Genomic DNA, 24,823 nt, shown 5'->3' on the forward strand with positions numbered 1-24,823 from the left:
CAAAGCGAACATACAGACAAGGTTAGAAAATATTATTCTGTCTTAAAAAATTATCCTCATTTTAATGTAAAGCTTCTGTGCACAAAGCTATTTTTTTATTTTAAAAGAAAAATATGGCTCACTTCAAAATACAAATGTAACCATTTATATCCTAAGAAAATCATTATCTAAAATGTAACTTCAATATGGTCACTTAGTGGATATCCCAAAGAAATTATGTTGTTCAGATCAAAGCCATAATCTCCACATTTGTGATGTCTATCTTAAATTGTTTTCATGTCATATACAGAAATGTTATAAATTACATGCATGATTCACATGGAAGTTCTAATTTGTAACACTTAAAAATCAAGTCAAGAACATCATCTGAGGCCAGTGTTGCGGCATAGCAGGTTAAGCCACCACCAGCCACACCAGCATCCCATATGGGTGCCAGTTTGAGGCCTGGCTGCTCCCATTCCAATCCAGTTCCCTGATAATGCACCTGGGAAAGCAGCAGAAGATGGCCCAAGTGCTTGGGTCCATGCCACTCACATGGGAGATCCAGAAGAAGTTCCAGGCTACTGGCTTTGGCCTGGCACAGCCCTAGCCATTGTGGCCATTTGGGGAGTTAACTAGCACATGGAAGATTTCTCTCTCTCTCTCTCTCTCTCTCCCTTTCAAAATAAATACATCCTTACAAAAAAAAAAAAAAAAGAACATTATCTTTAGTACCTGTTTTACTGATACACATAAGCGTTCTGGGAGCTTTTTAAGATTTATTTTATTTATTTGAAAGGTAGAGTTATAGAAAGACAGAGGCAGTGACAGGGGTGGGGAGGGTGGGCAGGAGGGTATCTTCCATCTGCTGGTTCACTCTCCAAATGGCTGCAATGACTGGGGCTGGGCCAGACTGAAGCCAGGAGCCAGGAGTTTCATCTGGGTCTCTCATGTGGGTACAGGGGCCCAAGCTCTTCCACTGCTTTCCCAGGTACATTAGCAAGGAGCTGGATTGAAAGAGGAGGAGCCAGGACTCGAATGAGCACCCATTAATCTCTCTATGCCACAACTCCAGCCCCAGAATTCCAGTTTTTAAACTAGTTTTGCTTTACTACTGAAGCCAGCACAGGTAAAGATAATTACTTATTGAACATGTCTCTCTCTAGCGAAATTCATATAGCAAACTTTGATTAGGTTCTACATACAAAACACCATATGAGGCTCTATAAAGATAAATTATGGTCCTCAGTGTCAGAGGGTCAAGCAATGGAGACAGACATGGTCAAAAGCAAAAGTACAGTCACGTGGCATAAAACAATATTTGACCAACAAAAGACCATATATAGCATGGTTGCTGTAACATATAGCCTTGGCGTGTACCAGGTTAAACAATGTAAGTTTGTATAAGTACATTCTATGAAATGTTCACATTATGACAATACTGCCTAGTGATGCATTTCTCAAAATGTCTATCATTAAAGCAGCCCATAACTGTATAAGACTGTCAGTGTCCTGAGGCTGCATGCAATATGATTTCTATGTTAATTTTTCTTACACTTACTCCTACCTCTACCCATCTTCCCAGGCCTACCTCAAATACTGCTGCTTCCTAGAATCCCAACGCAATCATTTTATTTAACACAATATATAATCATTATCTATTTTGTGTCTATCTTTTTTTTTTTTTTTTTTTTTGACAGGCAGAGTTAGACAGTGAGAGAGAAGACAGAGAAAGGTCTTCCTTTTTCCATCAGTTCATCCCCTCAAGTGGCCACTACAGCCGGCGCACTGCGGCCGGCGCAGTATGCCGATCTGAAGCCAGAAGCCAGGTGCTTCCTCCTGGTCTCCCATGCGGATGCAGGGCCCATGGACCTGGGCCATCCTCCACTGCACTCCTGGGCCACAGCAGAGAGCTGGACTGGAAGAGGAGCGATGGGGACAGAATCCGGCGCCCCAACCGGGACTAGAACCTGGGGTGCCGGCGCCACAGGCAGAGGATTAGCCAAGGGAGCTGCGGCACCGGCCTTGTGTCTATCTGTTTTAAGAAACTATAAAATCCTCGGCCGGCGCCGCGGCTCACTAGGCTAATCCTCCGCCTAGCGGCGCCGGCACACCGGGTTCTAGTCCCGGTCGGGGCGCCAGATTCTGTCCCGGTTGCCCCTCTTCCAGGCCAGCTCTCTGCTGTGGCCAGGGAGTGCAGTGGAGGATGGCCCAGGTGCTTGGGCCCTGCACCCCATGGGAGACCAGGAAAAGCACCTGGCTCCTGGCTCCTGCCATCGGATCAGCGCGGTACGCCGGCCGCAGCGCGCCAGCCGCGGCAGCCATTGGAGGGTGAACCAACGGCAAAGGAAGACCTTTCTCTCTGTCTCTCTCTCTCACTGTCCACTCTGCCTGTCAAAAAAAAATAAAAAAAAAAAAAGAAAAGAAACTATAAAATCCTTAGGCTCAGTTTCTAGTTCAGCATGTCTTCAGTGTTCATGTACAAATGAATGAATCAATTCTTGTCCCCAGGCTTGTTCTTAAGGTGCTCATGAGACTGGCCTCCATGATCAGATACTGTCTCTTGCAAGCCATGGAAATAACCTTCACTTGAGAATATCAAACTACTCCAAAGAGGCAAATGATCATTAAGTAACCTTAACTCTGCCCTTTATTGGAAAGAACATGAATCCAAGAAGCAGAAGGGGCCAGTCACCATGGAAAACTAAAGAAAAACAGGAAGGAAAGTGTTTCTTTCTCATTATCATTTAAAATTGTTTCAAGAAATCAAAGAATCATTTCGTAACTGAGAACTGACAGTGTGCTTTGTACCACATGATGCCTTCCCAGGGTGTTTATAACTGGTGAAATGCAAATCAAGAAATAAATCATTTCACCTTCCAAGAGATTTGAAAAGCAAGACTCAGTTTTGCAATGTTCAACATACTGCCCCTTAGGCAATCAGGTTAAATCAGTTTTCACAATGAATTTAGTTATTTTTGCAAAACACATAATCAAGAATGGTAGAAAATACTGAAATATTTAAAGTTAACCATTCAGAGAATTAGCAGCCATCTATGCAAGCCACAAAAATACTGATAACAGAGCATTTTCTTTAGTCTGGAATGGGAATCTGCACAGACTGTTCCCATAAAGAGACAGAGAGTAAATACCATAGGTTACAGTGCAAAAGCAGCCAGAGACAGCATGTAAGCAAAGGAGTGTGACTATGTTCCAATAAAACTTTTAAAAAATAGCTGTCGGGCTGGATTTGGTCTACAGGCCAAGATTTCTTGACAACTGATTGCTGTAAAAGAGGAATACATTTTATTTCCAAATTGTACCATGTTAGTTCTAGCTGAACTAAACTGGAGGGTTAAAATATATATATATATATAGGGCTTTTGTAGAAAGTACAAGTTTCTTTTACTAAGCAATTTCCCTTCCATTTCAAAGGAATTTAATCTGCTTCAAAATGAGTTGTTACATTAACTGCAGCTCATCAAGCATAGTTTATGTTCATTCCCTCTGCCAGCAAATGGAAAGAAAGGCTGATCTGAACGCTAAATACTTGGGCAGCTTCTCTTCTAAGCAAACACCTTTCTAGGGGAGAGAATCCATAACTCATTGACATCTCCTGAGCTCTTCTTTCCCCAATATGGTCACTGTTCCATGGGAAGAGCTCTCCTGCGAAGGCACAAATATCTCTGTTTGTATTGGATGTAAGCCTGCCTCAGTGAGATTTTCTAAACAACTACTAAAGTAGAAACAGAAAGGTAGAACCAGGAGATATTCTCAGCAATACCCCTTTTTCCTGAATCAATAATTCATTATAACGATGCATGCTATGGAAACCAGTCAAATGAACTGAGAAAATATTATTTTACCACCCTCAAGAAGTTCTTGAAAATGCATATTAAGAAGAAACTACATGTAGATTTCAAAATTTTTGCATCAAAACAAAGTTACCTTTTAATTCTATTTTCCATGAACTTTTTGAATTACCTCAAACAAACTGAAAGTATATGAATTATTAGTTACAGAATTTTCCTTCTCTAATCATGAGGACATCCAACTCTTGAGCTTCTATTTTTAACAAATTTGAAGAAGTATGGCACAATACATGACCATTAAAAGCAATTTTTAAAAGCAGGGCAGTTTCTTTCAACTTCTGCTTCTGAAATAAAAAAGAAGTGCCAAAAACAGAACTGAGGTACTAGATGAATTCTTTCTGTTTATGTTCACTTATGATCATTCCAATTTGTCATAACTTTGCTTTAGCACTGACCTCCAGTAACTGGATTTACCTTTTACCTTTTATTTAAAAGATTTTTAAAAATCCACACATAACAGGAAGTGAAATCACTGCAGACGCATTTTGCCCTTGGCACCCAAGACAATAGATGCCCACTCCGCCCAAAAGTGTAAGGCTACTATGCAAGACTTGCAAAGGAGGTTTCCAAAAGCTGATTTTTTTTTTCAACTCTCAAGCCCTCATCCATGTGGAGGGCATAAAAGGGAATTTTAGGAGAAAGCTTTTGATGTGTTAGCAGTGGCATACATCTCACCTCTGGGGCTCAGGTGGGCAATGTATGCCCCTTCATTTCAAATCTAGGGAAGGAAGCATCAACAGCATGATCCAGAGAGCTGGAAATGTGTCCCTGAGAGCTTCCGCAAGCTGCCACTGAGTAAGCTGTTGAGACACATGAAAAACCTAAAGGACGAAACATTGACACTGACCAGATGTGCTGATGGCAGAACAAAGAGTGTGCTCTGTGAATGGTGGCATGTGCCCGCTGAACACTGTGCAGCTAAGAAAGCACAGGGATTGCCCCTCACCAGATGCGCTACAAGAACCCATCAGCATGATCTGAGGGCCTGGGGAGGGGTAAGGCAACGTCAGGAGACAGAGGTTGGATATGCGCGATCTAGATGCCCAGGAAGTAGAGACGACTGAGGAGCTGCCAATCAGAAGAGACAAATTCAAAAGCCCTCCCAGCAACAGTAAAAGGTGCATTGATAAATGAGAACAAAGAAGAAACAGCATTAGTCTAAAATGCTTGCTAAGCCCAGAGAGCTCAGCTATCAGAATTACATTGAACCATAATAAATTGCCATTTTTGGAGGACAACCTTAGCAAATTCATATGACTCATCCTTCCACATCGGTCTGATTCTTCTTTACCTCTCACCTTCCTTCCCTCTACTCAATCCAACCCGGAGGACTGGACGGCAGCCTAGTGAGTAGGGACAGGTAGACAGACCAAAGAAGTCCCCAGCTAGAGGAAGGAAGCGCTTATTTTAAGGAATTGGACATATTAATTGTGGAATATAGACTGGTGTGTGTGTGTGTGTGTGTGCAAGTAAACAAAAATTCAAGACCTTTGAATACCCAAGGATAATCAGGAAAATGGTGATATTTGTCCTCTACTTCATCCAAGGAGCACGGAAGAATTGGTCCTAAAGAACAGGACCTAATGGCAAAATAATAATGTGCTTTTTTATTACACTTGTCGGACAGTAGGTTTTCAACTTCACAGTTACAAACAAACAGCTGGACAGCTGTTCTTGTTCAGAAAGCCTGAGGGCATCCAATTTTCTGACTCAGAGTCTACCTTCTCACAGCAATTATGTTTAGAGTTCTAAACAGAGCACAAAGGTCTACTTGACATGAATTAAGTTATATTGCTGCTGTCCCCACAAGATACTATGTGGGGCCAGAGTTGTGGTGCAACAGGTAAAGCTACCTTCTGCAGCACCAGCATCCCATATGAGCACTGGTGAGAGTCCTGCTCCTCCACTTCAATCCAGCTCCCTGCTAATGTGCCTGGGAAAGCAGCAGAAGATGGCCAAACTGTTTGGGCCCCTGCACCCATGTGGGAGACTTGGGCAGAGTTCCAGGCTCCTGGCTTTGGCCTAGCCCTACCACAGCTGTTGCAGCCATTTGTGGAGTGAACTGGCAGATGGAATATCTCTCTTTTCCTTTCTCTCTCACTCTGCCTTTCAAATAAATAAATGAGGAAAATCTTAAAAAAAAAAAAAGATACCATGTGAATTCTTTCCTTCTTAGGAACAAAAGTTTTAAGAACTCTATCTATCTACCTACATTCTTTTTGCCCTTGTAATCTGTATGCTGCCGTATCTTCTATACTTTGAGAGGCTCTGCTTTCTTGGACCTCAGAAGTCTTATGCAAAATTTATGATGCTGATTGTCACACAAAGTAAAATAAAGTATTTAGTATTTAGAGCTTCCCACTGCCCACAAAATGAAATCTACAACTTCAGATTGATATCACAGTTTGGTCTACAACCCCTTCCAGCTTTCCCTTTGACCTCTGCTGTCTACAAGCCTTCCACTCCAGTGCCAGCTCCCAACTTCACAGCCTCACTCCACCTCCACGCCCCCGGACCCCCACCCTACAGTGCCATCCAGCCCCACCTGGTTACAGCCTGGGCCTTTACAGCAGTGAGGAACATTAAAAGTTCTCTGATTCAAGGCCCTTCTTTTATAGCTGAGGAAACAGATCCAGAGCTGAAATGACTGGCCACAGTCCCTCGGTGACAGCTCTAGGACCAACCCAGTGTTCTTTGCATGTATTATATGAAACCATCCTTGTTGTAAGCTCCTTTAAAGTAGGGTCAGTGTCATAGCATCCTTGAATGTTTACTGACTGGCATTACTTTCCCTAGCATACAACAGAAGAGCTCCATATTTTTAGCTTTATTCATATCCTTAGTAATCTTGCAAAACTTAAACTTCTTACCTACTGAAGTTGAAGCGTGTAAGATCCTATTTTTCCCACTTTTAACTTTACCATAAAATTGGAAAAGGGCTTAAAAATAGACAAGAAATCATAATGGAAATACCCTATAAAATGTCAACAGATGAATATCGACCTACTTAGAGGGATGACAGTGAATGGGCTTTGCAAAATGACTGAAAGTATTTATTAACATTTATACTGTCCTGTCCTATGCCGTTTGGAGTCTAAACATCTGTGGGGTAGACTGTAGCTGCAACCTATTTTTCTGGGGTTTCAACCCTTGCCAAGCAGCAGGATCAGTTTTAGGGGGTTTAATAAATAGATGTCCTATTTCCATCCCAAGCTACTGAATCAGAATTACTAGGGCTGAGGCTCAAACATGACAAATGCATTCATTCATCAATTCCCTCATGTAACCTCCTCTCTTCCTACTGAGGGTGGAAAGAATTAATGTTTTTAAGAACTTGCAATATAACTACCTTTCCTGGACACCTATTTCAGGCAAGGAGACAAAGCAGCAGCAAAGAGACAGCTTCAGACTGAATGGGAGAGTAATCCTTGGGGCAAAGTAGTTTCATTTCTTGCTATTTCCTTCTCTTCCCACTCTACCCAGGAACTTGGTACTTATTTCCATGCCCTATCTTGGTTCCCACTGTTGCCACAACTGGTTGGAGTTTTATTTCCAAAACTCTCTTTATGCCATTGAAAATTAAGCATCATATTGAACTATACACACACATCACCATCACACCAGTGTGAAGTTCTTGCTTTTGAAGTTATTCTATAACAAGGGGTAAAATAAAATCATTGGATACAGCATGGAAAAGGAATACCCTCTCTGTACTGTCTTGGCAATTTCCCATAAATCTTCTTTAAAATAAAAAGTTTTTCTCAAAATTATTATTTTTATGCCTCCTATGACCAAAGTTATCCAGTATGCTAGGTGTCAGCAAGCTAATCTCTAATAGCATATTAACAGGTACCAATGGATAATGGTTACTAGATAATCCGTATTCTGTAACATGAGACTCCTGGACTCATATCCTCTATCTAGGGGCAGGGCTGTTGTAGGCAGAATCTGAGATACCTTGAGAACAATTTATTGTGTGGAGGTGGGCCATGTAGCCTCCTCAAATCATGTACTAGAGGTGGGCATCTTCCCCATCAATGCAGAGCAGGCCCTGATGATACATAAATACAAACCAAAATAGTGACCATTTTAAAGCAATAATAGCTACACATTTTAAGCCGGCGCCGCGGCTCACTAGGCTAATCCTCCGCCTAGCGGCGCCGGCACACCGGGTTCTAGTCCCGGTCGGGGCGCCGGATTCTGTCCCGGTTGCCCCTCTGCCCCTCTTCCAGGCCAGCCCTCTGCTGTGGCCAGGGAGTGCAGTGGAGGATGGCCCAGGTGCTTGGGCCCTGCACCCCATGGGAGACCAGGAAAAGCACCTGGCTCCTGGCTCCTGCCATCGGATCAGCGCGGTGCGCCGGCCGCAGCGCGCCGGCCGCGGCGGCCACTGGAGGGTGAACCAACGGCAAAGGAAGACCTTTCTCTCTGTCTCTCTCTCTCACTGTCCACTCTGCCTGTCAAAAAAAAAAAAAAAAAAAAAATAGCTACACATTTTAAATGGTTAAGTTTCACAGAGCTGGCAGTATCAGGAACCCCAGCTTATACAATCTATTGACCCTGCTCTACTATGTGAGCCTGAAGAGGTCCCTTCACTCAGATTCTTCCAACACAAAATGAGGAAATGTATCTGGGTGCCCTTTAAGATCCTCTCCAGCGCTGACACCCTATAAAACGATGATTGCCTCAGATCCCCCACTACACTGAGGTCACCACATGCTAAAGTTTGACCCAAAGTTTTTTCACTGATGCTCTGCCGATGTGCCTACAGGGACAGGTAAGAAACAGACATTGGAAAGGAAGGGCATCCTAGCACAGATTCCAGTAAGGAAAGAACTCAAAATTTTCTTACAAAAATTTGCATAGAGTCCAGAAATTAAAACACACACCACCACCAATGGACTGGTAATAGCCAAAAAATGGCTCAATAAAGTCACAGGAAAAATATGGCATACAAGTTGTGAGTGCATTTTAAATTTTATAAGGGACTAGGGGTTTTAGCTGTTTGTTTGTTTTTGTTTTGTTTTGTTTTTGTTGTTGTTTTTGTTTTTTGACAGGCAGAGTTAGACAGTGAGAGAGAGAGAGAGAAAGGTCTTCCTTCCGTTGGTTCACCTCCAAGTGGCCGCTGTGGCCAGCATGCTGCGCCGATCTGAAACCAGGAGCCAGGTGCTTCCTCCTGGTCTCCCATGCGGGTGCAGGGCCCAAACACCTGGGCCATCCTCCACTGCCTTCCCAGGCCACAGCAGAGAGCTGGACTGGAAGAGCAGCAACTGAGACAGAACCAGCGCCCCAAATGGGACTAGAACCCAGAGTACCAGCGCCACAGGCGGAGGATTAGCCAAGTGAGCCACGGCACTGGCCGATTTTAGTTCTTGACCCAAATTTATTTTTAATTTTAAAATCAAAGTCCAGGACATTAATCCAAAAATCCTGTTTTCTACTGGCTCAAGTTCATCAAATACAGTAGCTATATATATTCTCAAAGTGAAAATACATGAACATATTTGGTACTAGTTTATTTTATCACATAGAGAGTGGGACTTTTGTAACAATCAATAGCAACAGTCTAGGAGAAATTGCCCATTCACTCTTCTTTTCATTACACAAGCATGAGGGAGTTCTGTGGCAGGTCACACACTATATTTTACAGAATAAACATGACAACTAGAAAACAAGAACTCCTGTCCATCAAGGAGCTCATAGTCAAATAAGGCAGATTTAATTATTTTTAAAGATTTACTTATTTATTTATTTGAAAGGCAGAGTTACAGAGAGGCAGTTACAAGGGCCAGAAGCTTCTTCTGGGTCTCCCATGTGGGTGCAGGGGCCCAAAGACTTGGGCCATCTTCTCCTGCTTTCCCAGGCCATAGCAGAGAGCTGGATCAGAAGAGAAGAAGCCAGGACTAGAATTGGAACCAAATGGGTTGTTGGCACTGCAGGCAGTGGCTTTACCTGCTACACCGTAGAACCAGCCCCAAAATTCAATTTTTTTACTTTTTTTTATAAAATCTTTTATTTAATGAATACATTTTTCATAGGTATAACTTTAGGAATATATACCCGTCCTCCCACCCCAACTCCTGTCCCACCTCCTACTCCATCTCCCATGCCATTCTTCATTATGGTTCATTTTTAGTTTAATTTTATATACAGAGGACCAACTCTATGCTAAGTATAGATTTCAACAATTTGCACCCACACACACACACACAACATATAAAGTATAATTTGAGAACAAGTTTTGTAGTTAATTCTCATTGAGGGCAGGAGTCCTACATGGGGAGTAGGTGCACATTGACTTCTGTTTTCATATAACAATTAACACTCTTAGTTATGATGTCAGTGATCCCCCAATACTCTTGCCATGAGATGCCAAGGCTATGGAAGCCTTTTGTGACCACAGACTCCATCAGTATTTGGACATGGCCATAAGCAAAGTGGAAGTCCTCTCCTCCCTTTAGAGAAAAGTACATCCTTCTTTGATGGCCCCTTCTTTCCACTGGGGAGACTTATTTAAAAAAAAAAAAAAACTACACTGATCACGGTTTAGGAAGGTAAGACAAGTCCTGGAGATGGATGGTGAGAATGGTGACACCACAATCCCAACGTACACTTGATGCACCCAAATTTTAAAATGCTTTAACTGGTAAATTTTATGTTATGTACATCTTACTACAATTAAAAAAAAAAGGCAAGGAAAAAGCACTCCCCTGGATTGGGAAGTGCTGTGGCAAGAGACATTGAGAAGGGGCCCTAGAAGAACAGAGACCAAAGTGCTGTGCTCTGCCAGCCGATGTTCAAGAAGCCTCCATCCCAGAAGCAGCACCTCTCTGCCTTTCTCACCGCACATGGAAGTAAGAACTTGAGACCTTTTCCGGATAAAAGCCTTCTGATAAACAGAGGCTAGCGAAAGTATTTTGGAAATCCCATCCCCACTCCAGGGAGGAGGCCACTGCCTTCTGACCCGTCCCAGTTTGCTCCACACTTGGTGCTGTCATCAGAGCCAGGGGAGTTTCACCAGATGCTATCTGCAGAGTGCAGCAGGGAGGAGAGCTGTCCAAACAAAGATGGGCTCTTCTGCAAACAAAAAACATCTCCTGAGAAACCTGACAGCAGAATCAAACTGGCCCAGAAAACAGCGTGGTAGCAAGGCAGGAAAAGATAAGGAGTAATCTGAGAGGCTATAAAAAGCCCTGAGCTATTGGCAACCTTTCCCTAATCTAGTACCAACCAAAAGAGAGTAGATGTAACTGTTATGCATAAAGGAATTATTCAACGCATGTTGCTTCTGAGTTACACAATAATTTCATACCCACAAGTTAATCGATAAGCCTTCTAAAAGGGATTTCAAGCCTTGATCCTGTTGGGTTTTCCACCTTTTATTTTCCATTCTCCATTCGCAACACTGGTTTCAGATGGAGACAAAGCTGAGAAGCTGCAGTCAGTGACAGCTATAACAGAATACGAGAATATCAGGGCCAGCACTATGGCACCACGGATTAAGCTGCCACCAGCGGGCGCTGGCATCCCACAAATCCCAGCTGCTCTTCTTCTGATCCAGCTCCCTGCTAATGCGGCTGGGAAAGCAGCAGATGATGGCTCAAATACTTGAGTTGTTGCCACCCATGTGAGAGACCCAGATGGAGTTCTTGACTCCTGGCTTCAGCCTGGCCCAACCCTGGCTGTTGCAGCCATCTGGGGAGTATGCCAGCAGATGGAAGATTGATGTCTGTCTCTCCCTCTGTGTCTGTCTATCTCTCTCTTTCACCAGCTACTTCCAAATAAATAAATTTTTAAGACTGAGTTACTGGGCTGGCGCTGTGGCACACTAGGTTAATCCTCTGCCTGCAGCACCAGCATCCCATATGGGCACCAATTCTAGTCCCAGTTGCTCCTCTTCCGGTCCAGCTCTCTGCTGTGGCCTGGGAAAGCAGTGGAGGATGGCCCACATGCTTGGGCCCCTGCACCCTCATGGGAGACCAGGAGGAGGCACCTGGCTCCTGGCTTCGGATCGGCACAGTTCCGGCCATAGCAGCCATTTGGGGAGTGAACCAATGGAGGGAAGACCTTTCTATCTGTCTCTCTCTCCTCACTGTCTCATCTAAATAAATAAAAATCTTTTAAAAATTTTTTTAAAAAGACTGAGTTACTTTATAAGTTCACTGCCTCCCAAGCTGACCATGCATTCCAAGCACCAAAGAAGCTGTTGTAAAAATGAACTGTCCCAGAGCAGCACTGTGGTGTAGCTGGTAAAACCACTACATGCAGTGCCAGCATCCCATACAGGCACCAGTACAAGTCCCAACTGCCTCTCTTCCAATCCAGCTCCCTGCTAATGCACCTGAGAAAGCAGAAGAACATAGTCCAAGTCCTGGGGCCACTGTACCCATGTGGGAGACCCAGAAGAAGCTCCTGGCTCCTGGCTTGGCCTGGCTCAGCCCTGGCTATTACAACAATTTGGGGAGTGAATTAACAGTGGAAGAGTCTCTCTTTCTCTCTCTCTCTCTCCTCTCTCCTCTCTCCCCTCTCTCCCCTCTCTCCCCTCTCTCCCCTCTCTCCCCTCTCTCTCCTCTCTCTCCTCTCTCTCCTCTCTCTCCTCTCTCTCCTCTCTCTCTTCTCTCTCCTCTCTCTGTAACTCTGACTTTCAAATAAATACATAAATTATTTTTTAAAAAAACAATGTGGTTCAAAAAGCAAAGAGAATTTTTAAAATTCAAATTCCTAGGTGCAATGGCAGAGTGAGTAAATAGTGATCTGGGGCAAGGCCTAAGCTGTGCGTGTTTCAAAGCTCCCCAGGCAGCTGGTTCCAAAGTGCACTGATGTTCCAGAACCACTGGTAGCACCCAGCAGGCTGGGGCTGCAGGTGGCCCTGGTGCTGCACTCTGCCGCCCGAGACGGTCCTGGAGGGAGGACAGTGAGAGCAGGGGCACCAAGTGAGCAGCACAGTGAGAGCAGGGGCACCAAGTGAGCAGGGACCTCTGAGTGCCTCAGGCTCTTCCTTCAGGACCACAGAGGAACACGAGCACCGGCGCAGGGACCTGGACTCTGGCCATGGCTGCCCACAGCAAAACACACAGAAGGCTGCTGTGGGCAGACCCTTCCTGGCTCCAGGAGCTGGTTCCCAGACCCCAGGGTTAGCTTTCCTTTAAAAAAATCCTCTGAAATTTCCTTCTAGTAACCTGAAATAAAAATTTAAATCATTAAATGAATTTAATTATTTCCTTGTAACCACACAGGAAATATAGATGATACATTGTCATTGGTTCTATTTCATTGAAAGAAATTATGAATGGCTAGTTGACAAAAAAAACACTGTATATAGGTGAAATGGCCATTTATACATTCAATTATTATTTATAGCAGTTGTCTATATTCCCACTGAGTCCTTTTGCTTTTTACTTGTTAAACTTCTTATTTGGTGAATTATGAAGCCTTTTTACTATGAAGTAAATTTAAAATATGTTATCTCAAAAGTTTTAAAAAAAGAAAGGTAGAAGGAAGGAGAGTTAGTATTTTTTTTGTTCTACTTAATACTATTGGTTGAATTCTGTAATTAATACACACTTATTCTTAGGTGTTCAAATTTAACTGAGAAGTGATCCCTGTTAAATATAAGAGTGGGAATAAGAGAGGGAGGAGATGCACAATTTGGGACATGCTCAATCGGACTTGCCCCAAATGGTGGAGTTAGAAATGTGCCAGGGGATTCCAATACAATCCCTTCAAGATTGCATGTACCAATACCATCTCACTAGTCCAAGCGATCAATTTCTGTTCACAATTGATCGTAATGATAGGTATAAGAGTCAAAGGGATCACATAAACAAGACTAGTGTCTGCAAATACTAACTGATAGAATAAAAAAGGGAGAGAACGATCCAACATGGGAAGCAAGATACACAGCAGACTCATAGAATGGCAGATGTCCTAAACAGCATTCTGGCCTCGGAATCAGCCCTTAAGGCAGGCGGATCTGGCTGAAGAGCCCATGAGAGTATTTTAGGCATGGAAAGCCAAGACACTCTGGCAAAAAAAAACAAACAAACAAACCTATATGAAAAATGTCTGTGAGTGAGATCCCAGTGGAAAGAACAGGTCATCAAAGAAGGAGGTACCTTTCTCTGAAGGGAGGAGAGAACTTCCACTTTGACTACGACCTTGTCTTAAATAAGATCAGAGTTGGCGAACTTAAAAGGCCTCCATAGCCTTGGCAACTCATGACTAGAGCCTAGGGTGATTACTGACACCATAAACAAGAGTGTCAAATTGTTAAGTCAACAACAGGATTCACTGTGCACTTACTCCTCATGTAGGATCTCTGTCCTTAATGTGCTACACATTGTGATTTAATGCTAAAACTAGTACTCAAACAGTATTTTACACTTTGTGTTTCTGTGTGGGAGCAAACTGTTGAAAGCTTTACTTAATATACGCTAAATTGATCTTCTGTATATAAAGATAATTGAAAATGAATCTTGATGTGAATGGAAGGGGAGAGGGAGCGGGAGAGGGGAGGGTTGCGAGTGGGAGGGAAGTTATGGGGGGAAAAATCCATTGTAATCCATAAGCTGTACTTTGGAAATTTATATTCATTAAATAAAAGTTAAATAAAAAAAGTAGAAGGAAGGAGAGTTGGAGGGAGGAAGAAGGGAGGGAGAAAGGGAATATCATTACGTTCTTAGACTTGTATCTACAAATCATGTTGAATCTGTTAAAAATTAATTAAAAGTAAAATAAAAATAAAAACAGAAGAAAGTTGAAAGGACTGATTTTCAGTATTCTAACACATTCACTTAAGGATGTAAAGTTTCTCTAAGTACTAATATATATGACTCTTTTATTCCCTAGAGTATCCTAGAGTAGTTCCAAACCCTGTACAAACAGGCCCTATCTGTTCCAGTGCATCCATCCCTGAATGGCTGCAGCCATGCCAGGCCTAGTGTATCTCCATTCCTGGGCTGAAACCTCTATGTTCTCTACAGTGTCACCATCGCAAGTGACTGTGACCCATTTTTGCCCTTGCATGTTGTCATTTGTTAAATTTCTGTCATCCAGGACAGCCCTCAAAAGTTTCTATTTCCAGTGCCTGTAGCTCCATGTCTTTGTCTTCAGCACATCTTTCCCTGGGTGTCTCCCCCATGCCAGCATCTCATGTCAGTCTTCACGTTCTCTAGCCCCTCTGCATGTGGCTGCGACCTTCCCTTGTGTGCCCGCATCAGCAGTCCACAGTGACTCCATCCCCTGTGCTTGCAGCTCCTCGCTGCCTCTGGATAACTCTGTGACCTTCGCCTGAGGTGTGCCTTCCCCTCAGGTGCCCACATGTCACTTACCTGTAGTCATCGTCTGTCCTGTGTCTCTAAAACCCCTATCACTGAAACCCATGATTTTCTCTTGTAACTCTGTGACCACGGCCTGCACTCTAAGTGTCTCACTGTCTTCATCTCCTCTTCTGCTACTGTGATGATCTGATTACCTGGTGAACTACTGAAAGACAACTTGGTGCCATACAAGCTTTAGCTGTGAATGAAGCTATACAATCATGTTATATTTTATGTGAGTATAAGATTCACAATAGCCAGGGAAATACATAGAAAATACATAGAAACACATGTGCTGCATGATACGGTGACACACAGCTGGCTTCCTAGTAACGTGTCAGGATGTCTGATAAAGTGCTTCTCCTACTAGGCATTATAGCCAGGAATGAATGAGATGTCATGCTACTCTGTATCCTTGCATTGCGTTGCCATATTTGTTGATTGTTTAAGGATAATCGCCAAATATAATCACCAAATATTTGTTTATTGCTTAAGGATAATCACCAAAATATACTATGCTATCTTAAAAAAAACACCTCTACGTAAAATATTCTCACTTTTATACTGAAAGTGGTCATGACCTCAAATCAGTAGTCTATCGTGGTCAGTAACTGAAATAATAAATACATTTCCTCCACCAGCATTATTCACTGATAAAAGAAAAGGGTTATGAACAGTAAGCAACCTGCAGTCCTTTAGTGCTGTGAAGAAACCGAGGAAAGACAAAAACCAGTCTGAGTCCAGGGCTGCATCTCATAATATTTCTTTGATTAGACTGCCCCCTGGTGGCCCTTATATGACTTTTTTTTCTCTTTTTTTTTTTTAATTTTTTTTTTATCTTTTATTTAATGAATATAAATTTCCAAAGTACGACTCATGGGTTACAATGGCTTCCCCCCCCATACTGTCCCTCCCACCCACAACCCTCCCCTTTCCCACTCCCTCTCCCCTTCCATTCACATCAAGATTCATTTTCGATTATCTTAATATACAGAAGATCAGCTTAGTATACCTTAAGTAAGGATTTCAACAGTTTGCTCCCACACAGAAACATAAAGTGAAAAATAATAGATGATTTTTTTTAAATGATGATGAAATCAGATCAGACCTATTGTCATGTTTAATCCCAGTGAGAGTCAAGTTGGGAATTGATAATTTCTTTTTTTTTTTTTTTTTACAGAAGATCAGTTTAGTGTACATTAAGTAAAGATTTCAATCATTTGCACCCCCATAGAAACACAAAGTGAAATATATTGTTTGAGTACTCGTTATAGCATTAAGCCTCAGTGTACAGCACATTAAGGACAGAGATCCTACATGAGGAGTAAGTGCACAGTGACTCCTGTTGTTGACTTTACAAATTGACACTCCTGTTTATGGCATCAGTAATCTCCCTATGCACCAGTCATGAGTTTCCAAGGCTATGGAAGCCCCTTGGGTTCTCCGACTCTTATCTTGTTTAGACACGGTCATAGTCAAAGTGGAGGTTCTCTCCTCCCTTCAGAGAAAGGCACCTCCCTCTTTGAAGACCTGTTCTTTCCACTGGGATCTCACTCACAGAGATCTTTTTGCCAGAGTGTCTTGGCTTTCCATGCCTGAAATATTCTCATGGGCTTTTCAGCCAGATCCGAGTGCCTTTAGGGCTGATTCTGAGGCCAGAGTGCTATTTAGGACATCCGCCATTCTATGAGTCTGCTGAATATCTCACTTCCCATGTTGGATCACTCTCCCCTTTATTTATTCTATCGGTTAGTGTTAGCAGATACTAGACTTGTTTATGTGCTCCTTTTGACTCTTAGTCCTTTCATTATGATCAATTGTGAACTGAAATTGATCACTTGGAATAGTGAGATGGCATTGGCACATGCCACCTTGATGGGATTGAATTGGAATCCCCTGGTATGTTTCCAACTCTACCAATTGGGGCAAGTCAGCCCAAGCATGCCCCAAATTATACATCTCTTCCTTCTCTTATTCCCACTCTTATGTTTAACAGGGATCACATTTCAGTTAATTTTCAACACTTAAGAATAACTGTGTGATAATTACAGAATTAAACCAGTCATATTAAGTAGAACAGACAAAAAAAAATACTATGAGGGATAATGTATTAAGTTGTCCATTAGCAGTCAGGGCTATGCTGATCAAGTCACCATTTCTCATAGTGTCCATTTCACTTCAGGAGGTTTCCTTTTTGGTGTTCAGTCAGTTGCTTATATGACTTATTTTTAAAGGACCTTGCTTTTTCTTTGCTATGTGTCTCAACTTAACATTCTATCAATAATAAGTATTTGATCAGTATTCTCATGTTCAAATGTTAAAGATGGTTTATAAAATTGAAAACATGAAAAATGCTGCTTAAACACAAATGATAACTTTTGTACATTCATTTAATAAAGACTTTCCTCTATGTGCAAGGTACTGAGCTAGGTCCCACAAATAGAGGTGAGCAAACCAAAGGTCACCATCTTTACAACCAGAACATTCAATCAGCTACACCAATGAAAAGTGACATGGAAACCAAGAGGAGCACCGAGTGCCATGAGAATGTAAAGAGTAAAAATAAGTAGCTAGAGTAACAGCAGAAAAAATAGCATTCCAGGCAGGGACCCAACTTAAGGAAAGACTCTGAAATGAGACAATCTCGGAGCTTAAGAAACTTAAAGTAGGGGCTGGTGTCATGGCAGAGCAGGTTAAGCCACCACCTACGACACTGGCATCCCGTATGAATGCCAGTCTGAGTCCCAGCTGCTCCACTTCTGATCCAACTCCCTGCTAATGAGCCTGGGAAAGCAGTAGAAGACGACCCAAGTGCTTGAGTCCCTGACACCCACATGGGAGACTCAGAGGGAGTTCCATGCCATTTAGGGATTGAACCAGCAGATGGACGATATCTCTCTCTTCTCCCTTTCAAATAAATTTTTTAAAAAACTTAAAAAAAAAAAGTTTAAAGGTAGGTGAAGGTGTTTCCAAAAGTTCATGAAAACTGAAATGAAGATTCATCATATATTATATATTTGTGTGTCATAAAAATATATTACAAAGAAATATAAATGCTTATATGTCATACACTTAATGACCAATTTATATCGCATAGAGTTAAGTCCTATTACTTTCTTCGAAGACTGATTGATTGATTGATTTGAAAGGCAGAATTATAGAAGGAGGATGGATAGGGAGAGATCTTCCATTTGCTGGTTCACCCCCCAGCTGGCCACAACAGTCAGGGCTAGGCCAGGATGAAGCCAGATGCCAGGAACTCCATCCAGGTCTCTCATGTGGCTGCAGGGGCCCAAACATTCAGGCCATCTCTGCTGCTTTTCCCAGGTGCATTAGCAGGGAACTGGATGAGAAGTGGAACAGCCAGGACTCCAACCACCGTGCATATGGGATGCCAATGTTGCAGGCAGTAGCTTTACCCCCTACACCACAATAACGGCCCTAATTCCTATTACTTTTCTAATTGTAGTTAAATATATAGCACATAAAATGTACACCATTCTTAAGCATACTGTTCAGCAGTGCTAAACATTTTCACATTGTTGAACAAGTTCTCAAGAGTTGTTGCACATTTTGCAAAACTGAAATTTGACAACTGAAATTTAAAACTCAAATTTAGGGTCCGGCACTGTGGCACAGCAGGAAAAGCCACTGCCTGCAGTGCTGGCATCCCATATGGGTGCCGGTTCACGTCCTGGCTGCTCCTCTTCCAATCCAGCTCCCTGCTAATGTGCCTGGGAAAACAGTAGCATATGTTCCAAGTGCTTGGGCCCCTGCAATCACACGGGAAACCCGGATGAAGCTCCTGGGTCCTGGCTTTCGCCTGGCCCAGTCCTGACCATTGCAGCCATTTGGGAAGTGAACCAGCAGATGGAAGATATCTCTCATTCTCTTTCTCTCTCTCTTTTTCTCTCTCTCCCTGCCTCTGCCCCTCCTTCCCTATAACTCTGACTTTCAAATAAATAATCTTTTTTTAAAAATCCTGAAATTTAACCACTCTGTTTCCCCCTGCCACAGTCCCAGCAAGCATCACTCTACTTTCTGCTTCCACAATTCTGACTACTCCGCGTACTCTCATATCTCAAATGTGTAGAATCTCCCAGGATTTGTCCTTTCATTCACAAAAATATTCCAAGATTCATCCATGGCATAGCATGGGTCAAAATCAATATCCTTCCTTTTTTATTTTGCATTTATTGATGTGAAAGCCAGAGACAGCTAGACTAAGGAAAAGCTCCTTTCCACTGCCTCATTCCCCACATGTCCACAACAGCCCTCAGCTGGGGTGGAAGCTGGGTGTCAGAACTCAGTCCAGGTCTCCAACACAGGCCTGCATCAGGAACAAAACCACTTCAGACGTCATCGCTGGGGTCAGAAGTACCAGGAAGCTCAAATCAGGAGCTGGAACTGGTTATTGAAGCCAGGATGTGAGCATCATAACCACCAGGCCAGAGGTTTACCCCAATATCCTCCTTTTTAATGATGAAGACTCAAATTTATAGAGCAAAAGTAAGACTACATAAAGAATCAAGAATATTAAATGTTTCAATATTTCAAAAAATAAGCTAAGTTCTTCACCTGGCTTGTTCCTTTATATATTTCCATTTGTTTGCCAAGGCTTCTATTATCAATGACACATATTCATCTGTAGGAAAGTTGTCTATTAGGTTAAAACATTTTTTAAATGTTGATATTTGGCACTTCTGGCCTACAAAAATCACAATTTCATATGTATAACCTAGTAATTTATCGTATTTTAAACTGACCTAAGAGAGGCTGCTGTGAAATTAAATTAGGGTTTACTACGTCTTACAGCGTTTATATCTTCTAACCCAGACTCCAGGCATCCCTGTTATGAACTTGGGGTCATGGGGTCAGTTGGGAGCCTGGGCTTTGGCATCGGTGACCAAAGTGCAAATGCTGCTTCTTCACTTTCCAGTGCCTAGCTGCTAAACTTCTCCAAGCTTCATCGCCCTCATCCAGAAACGGAGTTTAACAGAATCTATTTTTTATAGAACTGCAGCGGCAATGCTGGTAACAAAGCAGGGCACATCTGAAGTCCTGGTACTTGTACCTTCTCTCAGGTCTTATACTCGTGTATGACTACTCCTTCTCATACAGTGGTTCTCAGAAGAACAGGAGGAGGGTGTGTGCCCCAGGGCACAGCTGGCAATGTCTGGGGAGAGTCTGGATTGTCACAACATAGGAAGAGGGGAAACTACTACTGGCATCTTGTGGGTAGAGGTCAGAGATGCTGCTAAGTACCTCCAAAGATCAGGACAGCAGCCACAACAAGGAGTTTTTATCCAAAATATCAATACTGAGAAGCCCTGTTCTAAACAGAATTATATTTAAATCTCTTATGAACGAATATATATATAATTAATTTCAGAGAAAAGCAGGAAAACATTCAATGACTTTTTGATTATCACTCAGGAGTAAGTACAGAGATGAAAAGCCTGGGCACAGAGAGAAGGAGCACCTGACAATGGCCCTGCCCTCCTAGACTTCAAAGCTATGCAAGTTGGCAGCAAATAAAGTCAGTGTAGGAGGGGCCGGAGCTGTGGTGCAGCGAGTAAAGCCGTCACCTGTGGTGTTGGCATCCCAAATCGGCACCGGTTCAAGTCCTGGCTGCTCCACTTCCAATCTGCTCTCTGCTATGGCCTGGGAAAGCAGTGGGAGATGGCCTAAGTCCTTGCACCCGCATGGGAGATGGCCTAAGTCTCCTGCACCCGCATGGGAGACCTGGAGGAGGCTCCTGGCTCCTGGCTTTGGATCAGCGAAGCTCCAGCCATTGTGGCTATCTGGGGAGTGAACTAGCAGATGGAAGACCTCTCTCTCTCTCTCGCTCTTCTCTCTCTCTTTCTGTCTCTCTCTGCCTCTGCCTCTCTGTAACTCTGCCTTCAAATAAAAAATAAATAAATCTTTAAAAAATTATTAAAGTCAGTACAGGAGTTAGGGAGAAGGAAGGATGAGGAACAGATGGTGATGTGCCTTTTTAAAGTCACTGTTTCTTAAAACAAAGACCAAGTAAGTTAATCCAACCTGGAGCCATCGTTCTGAGATATGGAGCTTGCCAATTAATACCTATGCACTCATCACTTAGTTTTAAAACACTCAATGTAAACAATAAATAAGTAAATACCTAGTTTTATACCAATATGCCAAAATGTTTTAAACTTCAAACATTATATTACAGAAAAAGATAAAAATTATTAAAACTTTAATAGGCTACAATGAAGGTTAAGCCATCGATAAACAGCAACTTAAAAATAAGCCTCTTAAATTGTCTAGACGTTCATATTCATTTTTCTCTGTTCATTGAATAAGTGGTTTTGGAGCTATTTCCCCACCTGGCGTATTAAAATCATTTTAATATTCCAAAAAAAATATGCAATCATACTCACATTCACTTGAACTTGAATGGACCAATCACCAACTATTGGATGGGAAGATAACTGGAAAGTTTTAGAAACCACTCCAAGATCATTTTGCTGCGACAACCACTGTTGGATCAAATTGGACTTGGGGTCCTGAAATGGAAACCAGACATGTCAACTCTATGTGTTACAAAAGGCTGCCCACATATATGTGACTCCTGTCTGGTTAAGAAAGATGCTGGCCGGCGCCGCGGCTCACTAGGCTAATCCTCCGCCTTGCGGCGCCGGCACACCGGGTTCTAGTCCCGGTTGGGGCACCGGATTCTGTCCCGGTTGCCCCTCTTCCAGGCCAGCTCTCTTCTATGGCCCGGAAGTGCAGTGGAGGATGGCCCAAGTGCTTGGGCCCTGCACCCCATGGGAGACCAGGATAAATACCTGGCTCCTGCCATCGGATCGGCGCGGTGCGCTGGTTGCAGCGCGCCGGCCGCGGCGGCCATTGGAGGGTGAACCACCAGCAAAGGAAGACCTTTCTCTCTGTCTCTCTCACTCTCCACTCCTGCCTGTCAAAAAAAAAAAAAAAATGCTTTGCAGCAAACTCAGGCACTTCTTCCAGAACTTGCTACAAAATATGGCACTAAGATAGTTTTGGGGAAATGTCTGGCCTGGACTACTTCAGAAGAAAAATACAAATTTGTTCCTCACATTTATTCCAAAAATATCTTGATTCTGCCCAACCTTTTAATACATGTCACCATATTTTTTTCTACATAAAATACAACAAGTGCACCTTCAGACCTATGGCAGCAATGGTGATGGTAAAAAATCCCACTACAAAGACCAGTTATTAAAGGCCCACTATGCGTCAAGCCCTCTGCCTTACCTCTACCCCTAATTCTCCTTCAGGATAGGAGTATTCTCACTTGATAGTTGAAAAAATTAAATCCTGGTGAGCACTCAATTGTATGTAACTGGCATGACCCAATTTTATGGCACTAGTATGTGATGGAACTCAGGATTCAAATCCATGACTATCTGACTATCTTTTAACTCAACAAAGTACACTGAGGCATGTTAATCAATACCACAGTCTTCCCATCACCTCCAGGCCACTATTCCTTCCTGCAGCATTCATCCAAGCCATCACAGCAGCCATCTCAGATTCCTAGCTCACATTCCCAGCCCTGTCACCTCTGTCTCATTTCCTCTCTCCATCTTGTCTGCTTCTTGTCTTCTTCACATCTAGCACATACCCCGTTCTCTAATGAATATAACTGACCTGCACCCCCAGTCTCACAGCCTCTGACACATCTCTCCACCTGCCCCTGCCCACGCTGTGACCCATCTGGAACACACACTTGAGAATGAGGCACAGTGGCTGAAACACTGGGCACAGTTCCTGGCTTAGAACAAGCAATGAATAAACAGGTTACAATCATTACACTACTCTACTATGACACGATGACTTTTGTTTGCCTATGGAAAGTCTACCCTCCTTTGCACAGTTTACAAGGTCATTAGCAATCTGACCCCATCAACATTTCTAGATTCATCCTTGCCCAAAAATACAGACTTGTTTGCAGTTCACCCAAAAATCCCATGCAGTAGCCTCTTGCAATTGCTGCCTGGAATGTCCTCCCTTCCTTGCCCACTCGGGAAATGAGCTCCAGTTTCTGCTTTCTACACCTGCCTAAAAACAGGCAGAAGTGACCACTTCCTGGAGAACTCCTCCTGCACTTGGAGTTCACCCATATTAAGCACCATGTGTTTCTTTTACATATTTTATTTCACACACACTAAAAAGGTTTTGATTCCCAACTAGATTCTAAACTTTTGAGAGCAGGGATCTAATACTTTCCCTTACTCTTATTCTCTATCCTATGTCCTTTGACAGGAAGGAGCGAGTTGGCCCAGTTATTAGAAGCCAAAAGAAGCCTCTCTCCTAGAAGAGGGTGTGAAAGCTGGGAGCAAGCATAATGCTGAGAACTGAATTGGGAGTAGTCAAGTAAGTCAGAGACAATGATTACTATTAAAAAATCTAGCAACCAGATGCTGGTTAGAATACACAGGTCACAGTATCCTTAGCAAACTCCTGGGTCAGGCATTGTAACCAGCAGCTGGCTCTACACCGCCTGCCACAGCATGATGCATGGGAAGCCATAGAGTTTCAAGGATCCAGAACAAAGGAAGAACTACAAATGGCTAATAAATATATGCTGTCAAGTCACTAGGGGACTGCAAATGAAAACAATGAAATACTGCCTTTCTTGTGTCAGCCTGACAAAAACAAAAAAATAGTAATAATATCCGTAACTCTTGGGGTGACCCAAAGTGCAGGGATAGGGCATGCCCACGTTCTGCTGATGGATTACTGTGCTCAAAGCGCCCACTTCTCGCACACAGCTGCACGGCCCTTCAAATCGAAGGAGTCTGACCTGACATCCTGGGTGACTTTGCACCTGGGGGATCTGGAGGAATGGGAGAGAATGAGACGATCCCTGTGTTTCCTAAGGCTGGCCTGGGCCTGGGCCTTACTGTCACCAACAAGGAAGACAGAGAGAATGCAGAAACATCAGGCGCCCTTCCAGAGCGCAGCAGCACGTGGAGAGATCGTGCGCAGGCTCCTCACAGTGGAACCCAGCATTCGGACGGGGTCATCTCCTGCTGGGACACGCACAAGACAGCAGCTAGCTGTGTGCTCTCAACACTGCGGTACTGGATGCCTGTGCCCTCTGGGTCACTTCTGGATGGCTCTGGCTCTCTGTCACTTACCTGCCATAGCACAGTACCTGCTACCTTTGCCAGACTATCGTGAGCACTAAATCTGCTGCCTGCAGAACGGGTCCACAAGGACTATTTCCCGAGTCCTGGATTAGGTAGGAAGTAAGTGTCTATGGCATGCAGAACTAGAACGAGGAGGCACCTTAGCTGGCCAGGGCTGAAGTTCTGAGTTTGTCACTGCTGCTCCAGGCCAGAGAGTCAGGTCACAGTCACAAGATATAGCACCCCTGGTCAATAACATCTGTTCCATACAAAGTCATTCCCCTGCACCAGGAACAACAATTTTTTAAAGGAAGAGAGAAGGGAGAAGCCAGCCATACCATCTGTCATCACAGCATCAGAAGCACATGTTTCCAGAGGGTTAGGCCACATTGGCTGGAGGAGGCCAGAATGAGGGCTGCAGAGAGCACATAGGGTTTTTTCCACTGCCATAAAGCCTCTGAAATCCCTTTCTTCCTGAGATGGTCAATTACTAGGGCAGGAAAAATGGATAGGACCA

The 24,823-nt window shown here is 43.2% G+C and overlaps 1 protein-coding gene across 1 annotated transcript in view; it reads right to left on the reverse strand.

The window, feature by feature from the left end:
- CD109 (CD109 molecule) overlaps positions 1-24,823 on the reverse strand; it is a 168,114-nt gene that overhangs the window by 91,563 nt on the left and 51,728 nt on the right. The window contains exon 5 of the mRNA XM_070073883.2: positions 21,574-21,699. Coding sequence (XP_069929984.2) covers positions 21,574-21,699 — 126 coding nt within the window. The remainder of the gene's footprint in view (positions 1-21,573; positions 21,700-24,823) is intronic.

This window comes from Oryctolagus cuniculus, chromosome 5 (genome assembly GCF_051225735.1).
Source record: "Oryctolagus cuniculus isolate XC-2025 breed Fujian yellow rabbit chromosome 5, ASM5122573v1, whole genome shotgun sequence".
Classification (NCBI taxonomy): domain Eukaryota; kingdom Metazoa; phylum Chordata; class Mammalia; order Lagomorpha; family Leporidae; genus Oryctolagus; species Oryctolagus cuniculus.